The 12,764-nt window shown below is 38.8% G+C and overlaps 1 protein-coding gene across 7 annotated transcripts in view; it reads right to left on the bottom strand.

Moving 5' to 3' along the window:
• Positions 1–2,947: 2,947 nt before the first annotated feature.
• The window catches only part of NOL4 (nucleolar protein 4), a 460,596-nt gene continuing 450,779 nt past the window's right edge, over positions 2,948–12,764 (bottom strand). For all 7 annotated transcript variants that reach the window (XM_069568799.1, XM_069568797.1, XM_069568800.1 and 4 more), the window contains one exon: positions 2,948–3,416. In XM_069568799.1, the coding sequence (XP_069424900.1) occupies positions 3,223–3,416 (194 nt within the window). In that variant the 3' untranslated portion in view covers positions 2,948–3,222. The remainder of the gene's footprint in view (positions 3,417–12,764) is intronic.

The following is a 12,764-nucleotide window of genomic DNA, read 5'->3' as shown; positions in this document are numbered from 1 at the left end:
AAACTTTAGTATAAACTGGTCAGGTTCCAAGTTGGTACAGAATGTAACGATTTAGTGTGCTCAGTCATGTCCGACTCTTTGTAACCCTTGGGAGTTGCCAGGCTCTTCTGTTCATTGGATTTTTTAGGCCAGAATACTGGAATGGGTTACTGGAAAATGGTTTCCAGAATACTGGAAAATGGGTTACCATTTTCCTCCTCCAGGGGATCTTCCCCACCCAGGGATTGAACCTGCATCTCCCCTGTCTCTTGAATTGCAGGTGGATTCTTTTGAGCTGTGAGGGAGACACTGGGAGGTAACAGACCGTGGCCACCAATAGAGGGGGCTCCAGCATCAGGCCTGCCTGGGTCAAATGAGAGCTTTAGTTCTCATTCTCCTGGGGCTCCTGGCAAGTTACTTCATCTTCTTGAGCCTCGTTGTAAAATAAAAAGTGACTATCCTGATCTCCTCGTGTTGTCAGAAGTAAAGGAAATAAATGCCTTTTCCACGTGTAAATAATCAGTAAATGGTGGCTATCATTACTTGAATGTCCTTTTTATCAAGTTGTTAACTTTACACAACTTAGGAAAATTCAGTATCTACTTGTGTTTGCATTTTCTGCTGTTGCTTCAAGGAATGTTTCTAAGTGTGATAAAGTAATACATATGTGACAAGAAACTGTGGCTGTATGAAAAGCTGTCTGTCAGAAGTGACAGAAATATCTATGTGATCTCCATGTGTATGATTGTTTTCTATCCCCTCATTTGAATGAGAATATGAACCTGCACCCAATTCCTCCAAATTGCCTTATAAAGGGGATATGACAGAGAATTACAAAAAGACCAGGGTGCTTTTCAGGGACAAGTTACAAAGAAAACAAAGTGGTACATGGTTTTGTCCTCAGAACTCTCCTAGGGAACCAGCGGGAGTCCTGGAACTCATTCTTTTAGACAAATGTGCAAAAAGCAGAAGGCATGGGGGGATTTAGTCCTTGGTGAATGGGTGTGGGAGTTATAAATTGAAAATGAAATGAAAACAAAAGTGCCTTGCTGGCACTTGCCTTCTCCAATCAAAGTGCTTAATAAGGATCACTATTATGGATTTTTATATATAGGTTGAACCTGAACCTGGGTGTTACTTTTTGAAATAGTAACCATGCCAAAGCCTCAAATATTGTTCAGTAACAAATCCCAAAGCACAAAACAGGGACTTAAAACTGGTGTGTTTTTCCCAAAATGCTAAATATGACTTAAAGAGCCAGATTAGTCATGTTAAAATGGGGAATAAAAGAAAAATTCTTAAACCATATTTAATCAAATGAAATAGCTATGGTTTGCTAATTTGCTTTACTCCTTCTTGGAATAAGTTATTTATTAGCCTGCATGTGGAGACTCTGGAGGACCTTGGGGTGCTCTTGAAATATATTTGAACTGTCAATTTTGTGTTAAATGTAGATACAAAATAATATATGATTCCAAAAATTTATAAGTTTTCATAATCATTGTTTTAACACAGAAATCTGTTTATTAAACCCAACAAAACAGAAAAGTATACCAGCCCTCCATATTTTGAATTTTCAATTAAATAAGCAAATTCTAAATCCACACCTTAAAAGATGTTTGTGCATCTATGTATTTCCAAAATACTCATATTTCAATAAGATTTTCACATTATATTCACCAACAGTATCACAAAAGTTTTTTTTTGTTTGTTTTTTTGTTTACGTAACTGTAAGGAACCATAATTCTAGAAACACTAGAAGAAAAAAGCATAGCAATGTCCACAGTTACAAGAAAAAGTGCACATTACTTGGTCACAACCACAGTCATTACTTGAAAAACTATATGTAACAAGTAGTTAAGAAATGTCACTGATGCCTTAAACTTATCAAAACCCAAATGACATAAATTTTACATGAAATAAGGCAAATTCAGGAATGCACAAAGAATCTGTAATCCAACCGAAGCTAAACAACAGAAAGTGTACAAGAAGCGTAAACGGATGTACTCCTCCCTAAATATTTCAAAAATAGGCTTGCCTCAGTGCACAAAGAGAACACCATTCATGTGTATCCAACACTATAAAATAAGGGTTTGGGAGAGAGGAGGGGACAGTTCATTGTAAGTTGCGGCTGAATCCACTGAGAGTTCTTTCCATTATTTTTACCTACAAGTGTAAATTATACAAATCGTTTCAGGAGAGGTAATGTCTCTTTTTGGAAACTATTTCTGAAAGAGAAAAGAAAACAACACACAAGAGTGCAAATTTTCAGATTGTCACTTGCAACCCCTTTAACATTCAGTCATCAACATCCAGTGGCTGCTAGAAGGATGCCCGTAAGACAGCAGTGGCAATCCGGGAAGAGCAGCTGTAAGAAATCAAGCTGTGATTTTTTTTTTTTTGTCAATGATAAGTCTCTTTTGAATATTAAAAAAAATTCTGTGGTGAAACCGCTATGGTAAAGCTGCAGTGGTGAGTGGGATGCTCGAGAACAGCATGAGTGCAGAAATGCAAGCTTTTCTTGGAAGTAGTTCCTGATGTGACGATTTAAAGAACACAGGTAAGGGTATCTTTTTTTTTTTTTTTTCCCCAGCATCAAGTGTTATTTTTGTAGAAAGAATTTGGAAAGAGAAGGCAAAAGGATGTGGAAAAGGTACTTACAGTAGTTTCTCAAAACAGTTTTCTTTTAGGACCTATGAAAAAGTTACCAAAGTAAAAATGACAATTCTGAATGAAAAACAAGTTTTCTTTTTATAAAAATTACATTTTTTTTAAAATACAAGATCCTTTTCATTGCTATATCCTGTAGCAACAAGAAATTTTGGCTTTTTTTTTTTTTCCTCCAGATACTGCAGCTTTCAGTCCAGTAAGTCAGTAGCAAATTCCACTAATATTTCAGCTGGACCTTGAACTATTTTTTATACCACAAGCTTCTTCTGTTTTATCCTTCAATTAGGAATACACAGCCTTTTTATTTTTTTTTGGCCCAGATATTTATGCTGGCACACTGAAACAAAAAGCAGTAGGCTGGACACATTAACGTATCTCAAGTACTTCAGAGGCCAGGGTTCCTTTGAAGCACCGAAACACATCACTTTATGGATCAAGGACAATGTGGCATAATGGAAGTATTTCTCTTAAGACTGTGCAGTTAAGACCAGACGCATCTCTGCTGGGAAATCAAAATGTCATTATAGTGGAAACTGCAAATTTAGACCTCAGTGTAAAGGATCGTTGTTGGACTCAGTTCTGTTGTAAAATAAGATTTTCCAGTTCATCTGCGGAACGCAGTAAAAATGCGGCGGATTCTCGATATCCCGCAACCAGCTGTCTCACTGCATTGATTTCAGTTGGACTCAGCTGAGGTCTGGAGCTTGAACTGCTAGACGATCCTGAGCTGGTCGCCAACTGCCTCTTCATGCTGAGATCAGTGGGTCCTAGAAAACAATCAGCATAGATGAGACACGAACAAGTTTTTTTCCTAGTATCTTGAACATGAGCACAAAACATATTAGTTCATTTAATTCAGCTACTCTTTCATGAGAAGCTACCAATACCCTTAATCAAATAAATACACCTGCTCTCAGAAAGATAGCTTGCCTGGAGAATGCCAGGGACAGAGGAGCCTGGTGGGCTGCTGTCTATGGGGTCTCATAGAGTTGGACACACTTGAAGCAACGTAGCAGCAGCAGCAGAAAGAGAGACAAGCGACACGGTGGGAAAAGAACAGTTAGTTTTTTTTAGACTCTGGTCCAACCACTCTGGTGGTTGCTTCTTACTGCATAAAGACACTGAAGACCGTAATATTAAAGTTTTCCAAAAAGTACATATGAAATCCATCTTCGATGCATAGGAATTTCTCTAGACTAGTGGAAAATGATGGGAATCATGAACACTTTTTATTTGCTACATTTGTTAACAAATCATCTGGACCTGACCAATTCAGAAGTGAGAAGAGCCTACATGGTAAGGCTAATGACCCCAGATTACAAACTTCACAATCTAGAACAGAGGCAACTGAGGACCACAGGAGTTCAAGGATATATTTAGAGGTAAATAACTTATAAGTGGCACAATAGGGATACGAGTTGGGTATTTTTGGTTTGTTTCAGGCCAATGCTTTGTATACTGGGTTGACTACACCAAAGTTTAGAAGTGTATCATTTTAGAAGTGTATCTTATATATATGATTAGTATTAACAAGACTTGGAATGCTGCTGCTTTAGGTATTCTTAAATACCTGAAGGCGAGAGTGGGATGAATTGAGAGAGTTGCACAGACATATATACACGACCATGTGTAAAATAGATAGCTAGTGGGAAGCTGTCATATAACACAAGGAGCTCAGCCAAGTGCCCTGTGATGACCTAGAAAGGAGGGAGTGGGAGAGGGGAGGGAGAGATATATGTATACATGTAGCTGACTCACTTTGTTGTACAGCAGAAACTAACACAACCTAAAGCAATTATACTCCAGTAAAACCCCCAATAGTCCAACATTTATTTGCATAAAATAATCACATGTTCGCATCACCAACTGGATGGACATGAGTCTGAGCAAGCTCCGGGGGTTGGTGATGGACAGGGAAGCCTGGAGTGCTGTAGTCCATGGGGTCACAAAAAGTTAGACATGACTGAGCGACTGAACTGAATGATATGTCTACTTTTTTATGAAATTTTATAAATTTTTACTGAAAAAATGATTTAAAACTCTTATTTGTGTTTTATATGATTATTTTTCTTGCCTGGAAAATTCCATGGACAGCAGAGCCTGGTGGGGTACAACTTCATGGGGCTGCAAAGAGTCAGACATGAGTGAGCAACTGAGAGCACACACATATACCTAGGAGTTCATTTTTATATTCTTAGCTTTCATTAAGCAATTATTATAATTATTAAATTTACAGTAATAAACTCCTTGAAAAATATTCTTAAGCACATAAGTAGAGGCATGCTACAAAACCGTAGTGATTATAGAACTTGAAAGTATTTTAACAGAATTTTTTCCTAACTGTATTATAATTTTTCAGATAGTAAGATTCATTTCCTAAACTAAAATGAGGGGTGTTATTTCATCCTTCTAGTTCTCTGAGGCATATTGAAGACAGGTCAAGATCTATCCCCCTCCACCCTATCTCCCAAAGGGAGAAAAGGACTTCTGTCAGCCAGGAGGCAAATGTCCCATAAGAGGCGAGTAGCTTCACTTGGAATTTAATTAGGACAGAGACAAGAGAGGTACTCAAGAACTCTGACATCTGGGAGAAACTTCTCTCCACTTCTGCCATGGCCTTTCAAAACTTTGATTTTTTTAAGCAGGAGTTGGCTGCTATTTGTTCTCCTGTTCACAGAATCATGACAGAGATAGAACAGCTGAAAGGGAGAGGCAGGTGTGCCAGGCTTGCAAACGGGAATACTGAACAAGCAAATCATTAATAGCTACTGTTTGGGAAATTCTTAGCGGATTAAGAAAGCATCATGACACAAGAGGAGTTTGGTTCTCTGAATGAACCAACTTTAAATTTTACTTCTTTCCTTTACATTTGAGAATCCTAGTACAAATATTTATTTAAAGTATAGCTGATCTACCATGTTTTTGATTCTGTTGTACAGTAAAGTGATTCAGTTATGTATCTTAGGTTTTCCCTGGTGGCTCAGACGGTAAGGAATCTGCCTGAAGACCTGGGTTTGATTCCTGGATCTGGAAGATCCCCTGGAGAAGGGAATGGCTACCCACTCCACTGGTTATTGCCCAGAGAATTCCATGGATAGAGGAGCCTGGCAGGCTACAGTCCATGAGGTTGCAAAGAGTTGGACAGGACTAAGCAGCTAAGACTTTCATAAGTATGTACATACATACACATATTTTTCACATTCTTTTCCATTATGGTTTATCACAGGATATTTAATATAGTTCCCTGTGCTATATAGTGGGACCTTGTTGTCTATTCATTCTATACATACTAGTTTGCATCTGCTAATCCCAAGCTCCCAATTCATCCCTCCCCACTGGCAACCACAAGTCTGTTCTCTGCCTAGTACAAATCCTTATGAAAGAAAATTAAACAGATATTCCTCCCAGTTATGTAGATACCCAGTATCCGAATGACTGACTGTCAGGTGTAACATTTTGTGATTTTGCTGCCAAGATGAGGACTGACATCTTGAACTAGAATTGAGAAAGAGTGGGGCAAGGGCTTCAGTTCCTTTTGGGGTGAGGGAGGTTGTGATTTCATTCTAATTTTGCAGTTTATGGATAACTCTCCACCTCTGGCTCAAAGGTCTACTCTCACAAACTGCAACATGGCTTTCATTTTCTTTCAGATCATTAGTAACATTGGCAAACTCTAGATGGCTCAGCAATTGAGAAGCCATTCACAGCTCTACTTTTTTCATTTTGGAAGAAAGTTGACTTCACTATCTTTTGTTTTTTCAGATCTACAGGATTAGGACTGAGAATATAAATCAGAAGTACAAAGATTTCTTTATGTGACTGTTGATCTTTAAAATCTTCAATCTTATGAGGTTGGTTAGTGAAGCAAAAAAAAAAAAAGAAAAAAGAAAAAGAAAATATTCACAAATGAATAAATTATTTAGTGACTACTCAAACAGCCCTTCCCTGTTTTTCACTAATATTCATTTCTGCGTCATTGAGTCAGTGTCATACTTGAGGGGTTTGGCTTAACCCAACCAATATCATGTAATTAGAATGCATGTCGAGCATAAAGCAAAATTTAAAAATTTATGAAGATTCTGAATTTAAAGAAGTAGAAAACATTCTTGGTGATCTGATCAAATTACAGAGAAGGCCACTGAAAAGTGTGGTTCTAGAAGAGCAGAAGCAGTTAATAAGAAAATGAGAAAGGAAAATGTCCCCCTAGATGCTTCAAGAGAAAATGATTTGACTATCAAATGTTAAGGCATGCATTTAGGAAATGTGACAAGCCCATTTTCTTTCTGTGGTTCATAACACTTTTTTTCCTATTTTTTATTCATTAAAAAAAAAACTTATTGTGATAGTTTCATGCGAAGAGCTTGGGGACTCAGTCATACATATACATGTGTCTATTCTCTCCCAAACTCCCCTCCCATCCAGGCCGCCACACAACATTGAGCGGAGTTCCCTGTGCTATACAGTAGGTCCTTGTTGGTTATCCACTTTAAATACAGCAGTGTAGTGCAGCTGACCCTTGAACACACAGGGGTTAAGGGTGCCCACCCTGTGCCATGGCTGAAAATCTCCATGTAACTTCGAATGTGCCTTCTGTGTCTCTGGCTGCTCTGCCTGTGTAGAGTCAATTAATTGCAAATAGCGTGTATACATGCATGATAAGTCACTTCAGTAGTGTCCAACTCTTTGTGACCCTTTGGATTGTAGCCCACCAGGCTCCTCTGTCCATGGGATTCTTCAGCAAGAATACTGGAGTGGGTTGCCATGCCCTCCTCCAGGGGATCTTATTGACCTAGGGATTGAATCCATGTCTCTTATGTCTTATGGATTGGCAGGTGGTTTCCTTACTACTAGCGCCCCCTGGGAAGCCATGTGCGACTGTAATATTTGATATTGGAGGGGAAAAAAAAAAACTGTCGAAGAGGATGCACATGGTTCAAATCCCATATTGTCCAAGGTCAACTGTATGCAGTATTTTAACCCAAATGATGCAGATCTTAATGTTCATTCTGAAAAGTTTGTTGTTCAATTTCTCAGTCATGTCCAACTCGTTATGACCCCATGGACTGCAGCATGCCAGGCTTCCCCATCCTTCACCATCTCCTGGAGTTTGCTCAAACTCATGTCCACTGAGTCAGTGATGCCATTCAACCATCTCATCCTCTGTTGTCCCCTTCTCCTACTGCCTTCAATCTTTCCCAGCATCAGGATCTTTTCCAATGAGTCGACTCTTCACATCAGGTGACCAAGATACTGGAGCTTCAGCAAATATTGTGCATACAAGCACACTAATTCACTTTCTCCTTTGCCTCCTTCCAATGAATATTCAGGGTTGCATTCCTTCAGAATTAACTGGTTTGATATCCTTGCTGTCCAAGGGACTCTCATGAGTCTTACTCAAGCAACACAGTTTTAAAGCATCGATTCTTTGGCACTCAGGTTTTTGTATGGTCCCACTCTCACATCTGTACATGACTACTGGAAAAACCAAAGCTTTGACTATATGGACCTTTGTTGGCAAAGGGATGTCTCAACTTCTTAATATGTTGTCTAGGTTTGTCATAGTTTTTCTTCCAAGGAGCAAGTGTCTTTTAATTTTCTGACTGCAGGCAGAGTCCACAGTGATTTTGGAGCTCAAGAAGATAAAATCTGCTACTGTTACCACTTTTTCCCCATCTATTTGCCATGAAGTTATGGGACTGGATGCCATGATCTTAATTTTTTGAATGTTGAGTTTTATGCAAGCTTTTTCACTCCTCTTTCATCCTCATCAAGAGGCTCTTTAATTCTTCTTTGCTTTCTGCCATTAGAATGGTATCATCTGCATATCTGAGGTTGTTGACATTTCTCCCAGAAATCTTGATTCTAGCTTGACATTCATCCAGTCTGGCATTTTGCATGATGCATTCTGCATAGAAGTTGAATAAGCAGGGTGACAACATACAGTCTTGATGTACTCCTTTCCCGATTTTGAACCGTCTGTTGTTCTATGTCCAATTCTAACTGTTGCTTCTTGACTTGCATACAGATTTCTCAGGAGGCAAGTAGGTGGTCTGGTATTCCCATCTTTTTTACAGTTTCCCACAGTTTGTTGTGATCCACACAGTCAAAGGCTTTAGCATAGTCAGTGAAGCAAAGGTGAGCCAGAACTGTGTTTGAGAGTCTCCTGAGGAGGTATGGATCAGCAGTGGCCTGCTGCATGGACAGGGGCTCAGGGTGCAGCAGACATGGGTAATGGCATAAGCCCTCTTGGAGGAGGTCACCATTAACCCCACCACAGAGCCACCAGAACTTACACAGGACTGGGGAAATAGGCTCTCGGAGGGCACAAACAAAACCTTGTGTGCACCAGGACCCAGGAAAAAGGAACAGTAACCCCACAAGAGGATGACCCAGACTTGCCCATGAATGTCCAGGAGTCTCTGATGGAGGCATGGGTTGGCGGTAGCCTGCTGCAAGGTCAGGGGTGGGGGTGAGTTCAGCAGTGCATGCATGGGACCTTTTGAGGGAGGTCTCTATTATCTTCATTACCTCCACCATTGTTTGGCCTCAGGTCAAACAGGAAGGAAACACAGCCCTGCCCATCAACAGAAGATTGGATTAAAGATTTACTGAACATGGCCCTGCCCATCAGAACAAGACCCAGTTTCCCCCTCAGTCAGTCTTTCCCATCAGGATGCTTCCATAAGCCTCTTATCCTTATCCATCAGAAAGCATATAGAATGAAAACCACAATCATGTTATCCTCTTAATGTATCAATGAGTTCAGTTTACTAATATCTTGAGTTTTCCTCTGTTCATCAGAAATATTGGTCATTATTTCAGTATCTTTGTCTGGTTTTGCTATAAGCATACTACTATAGAAAATAATCAAATCACAAATGAAGAGAGAAAAAGAACAAAGGACAGAGAAATTATAAAATAGCCAGAAAATAATTAACAAAATGGCCATAAGTACATACTTATCAGTAATCCTTTAAATATAAATGAACTAAATTCTATTATCAAGAGATACAGAGTGGCTGAATGGATTAAAAAAAAATAAGACCCATCTAAATGCAACCAGTCCAGCCTAAAGGAAATCAATCCTGGGTGTTTAACTGAAGGACTGATGCTGAAGCTGAAACTCCAATACTTTGGCCACCTGATGTGAAGAACTGACTCATTGGAAAAGATGCTGATGCTGGGAAAGATTGAAGGCAGGAGGACAAGGGGATGACAGAGGATGAGATGGTTGGATGGCATCACTGATGTCCATCACTTTGTGGACATGAGCTTGAGTAAACTCCGGGAGTTGGTGATGGACAGGGATGCCTGCTGTGCTGCAATCCATGGGGTTGCAAAGAGTCAGACATGACTGAGTGACTGAACTAACTAATTTCTTGCTGTCTACAAGAAATTCAGTTCCAATCTAAGGATACACATAGACCGAAAGTAGAGAAATTGAAAAAGATATCCATGCAAATGGAAACCAAAAGAAATCTGAGGATTTCAGGTGTAAAAATAGTTATATTTACATCATATAAAATAGCCCTGAAGGAGGGCATGGCAATCCACTCCAGTATTCTTGCCTGGAGAATCCCCATGGACAGAGGAGCCTGGAGGGTCACAGAGAGTTAGACATAGCTGAGCAACTAAGCACAAAAAAAACAGACCTTAAGACAAAGACTGTAATAAGAAACAAAGGCTATCTTTACATAATGATAAAGGAGGCAATACAGCAAGACAATATAACATTTGTATATATGTATTACCCAACATAAAAACACTTAAATATATAAAGCAAGTATTAACATACTTAAAGGGAGAAATAGCAGTGCAATAACAGTAGAAGATTTTAATATCCCACTTAAATCAATGGATAGATCATCTAGACAAAATCTGTTAGGAAACATCAGCCTTAAATAACATAATAGATAATTGACTTAATGGACATATATGGAATATTTCATCTCAAGTGCACATGGAACACTCTTTAGAATAGATCATATATGAGGCCATAAAACCAGCCTTAATAAATTTCAGAAGATTGAAATCTTATCAAGCATTTCTGATCAGTGTTATAAAACTGGAAATCAATTACAAGAAAAAGCACTAGAAAATTGACAAATATGTGGAGATTAAGTCACAGCTATATAACTAGTGGGTCAAAGAATAAAAGGAAATCAGAAAACACCTCAAGGCTAATGAAAATAGAAATACAACAAACAAAAACTTATGGGATACAGCAAAAGCAATTCTAAGAGGGACCTCCATAGTGATGTATGCCTACATCATGAAACAAAGATCTGAAGTCTAGACCTCAAGGAACTATAACAGGAGCAAACTAAGCCCCAAGTTAGCAGACAGAAGGAAATAAAGATCAGAGTGGAAATAAATGAAGTAGAGACAAAATCGACAATAGAAAGATGAAAATAAGAGCTGCTATTTTGGAAAGATTTTAAAAAGTGACAATCTTTTAACTAGTTATTAAGAGAAGAGAGACTCAAATAAATGAAGTCAGAAACGAAAGATATCATAGAAATACAAAGGATAAGATACTTCAAAAAATTACATGCCAACAAATTAGACAACTAAGAACAAATGGATAAACTTGGTAGGATAAACCTACCAAGACTGAATCATGGAAACCTAGAAAATCTCAGTGGACCAATTACTGGTAAGGAGATCACATCAAAAATCTTTGAACTACAGTCTAGGAGCAGAAAATTTCACTGCTGAATTCTACTATACATTCAAAGAACTAATACCAATCCCTCTCAAACTCATCCCCAAAACAGAAGATGTGAGAATACTTTCCAAATCATTTTTACTAGGCCAGCATTACCCCAATATCCGATAAGACTCATCCTGATCTCAGCTACCCAAGCTGATAATTAGAGGACCTGGTATTAAAGAATAAAGCAAGAAATACATTCAAGTAGAAACTTCACACATTTCACCAGTGTTTCTGGTATTGTTTTTGTGTGGTTCATAGACTGATGGTCACTTAGGAATCTGAGGAAAGTACCAGTAACCAATGAGAAGAATTACTAGCTCATGCAATTAACCAGAATCAAATTGAAGCTCTAGCAAATGAGGAACCAAGAGATGCCACCACAGGAAGATCTTATATTAAATTCAGACATGTTTGGAACACTGGGCCTTTTAAAAGTCTCAAATATTTTTATATAAAATAAATTATAGCTCTAAAGAAAATTACCCTTCAGCTGTATCCCCACTTTGTTCCAGCTAACACCCTGTGCAGAAAACTCTTGCTTGTTTCCATATCTTTGATGACTATTCCTATGGGGGCATTTGCCCTCCCTTGCCCAACTACTATTATTTCTTCTAAGCTGGGACACAGTGGTATAGCAAGAAAAGCCAGGAATGCTCTGTGACTTGGGGTAGGCCAGTTAACCCATCTGGCACTCAGTTTCTATAGCTAAAAAATGGGGAAAGTTATCTTACTCTGCTGTCCCATCGGACTGCAGAGAGGCTCTGAGAGAGAGTGAGATTCTAGCATGGAGACAGGTGCTGGGAGACAGTGTCTTGCTCACTTTATCACCATTGCAGTCCTCACTGCCCCTTTCCTCTGAGCCCCACAACCCTCATTTGTACTTCCAACTTTGTTATTTACTAAAAGAAGTCCCCATTAAATATTTTATATATTAAAAAGTTATAACAAGGAAGTATCAGGGAAGGAATGCGAACAATCACTTTTAATATCACTTCAAAAATAATAATGATAATATACTTAGGAATAAGCTTCCCCAAAGAGGTGAAAGACATATAGTGAGAATTACAAATCATTAATAAAGGAAACTAAAGATGATTCAAAGAAATAGATATCACATCACATGCTCTTGATTTTGAAGAATTAATATTTTTAAAATGGCATTGCTACCCAAAGAAGGGGCTTTCCAGGTGGCACTAGTGGTTGTAGGAGATGTAAGAGATGCAGGTTCAATCCCTGGGTCAGTAAGTTCCCCTGGAGGGAGAGCATAGTAACCTACTCCAGAACTGCCTGGAGAATCCCATGGATAGAGGACCCTGATGGGCTAGAGTCCATGGAATTGCACAGAGTTGGACATGACTGAAGCAACTCAGCACACATGCACCCAAAGCAGTCTGAAGAT

This window comes from Ovis canadensis, chromosome 23 (assembly GCF_042477335.2).
Source record: "Ovis canadensis isolate MfBH-ARS-UI-01 breed Bighorn chromosome 23, ARS-UI_OviCan_v2, whole genome shotgun sequence".
Classification (NCBI taxonomy): Eukaryota; Metazoa; Chordata; class Mammalia; order Artiodactyla; family Bovidae; genus Ovis; species Ovis canadensis.
The sequence above is the reverse complement of the archived record's forward strand: the minus strand, read 5'-3'. Positions and strand labels throughout refer to the sequence as shown.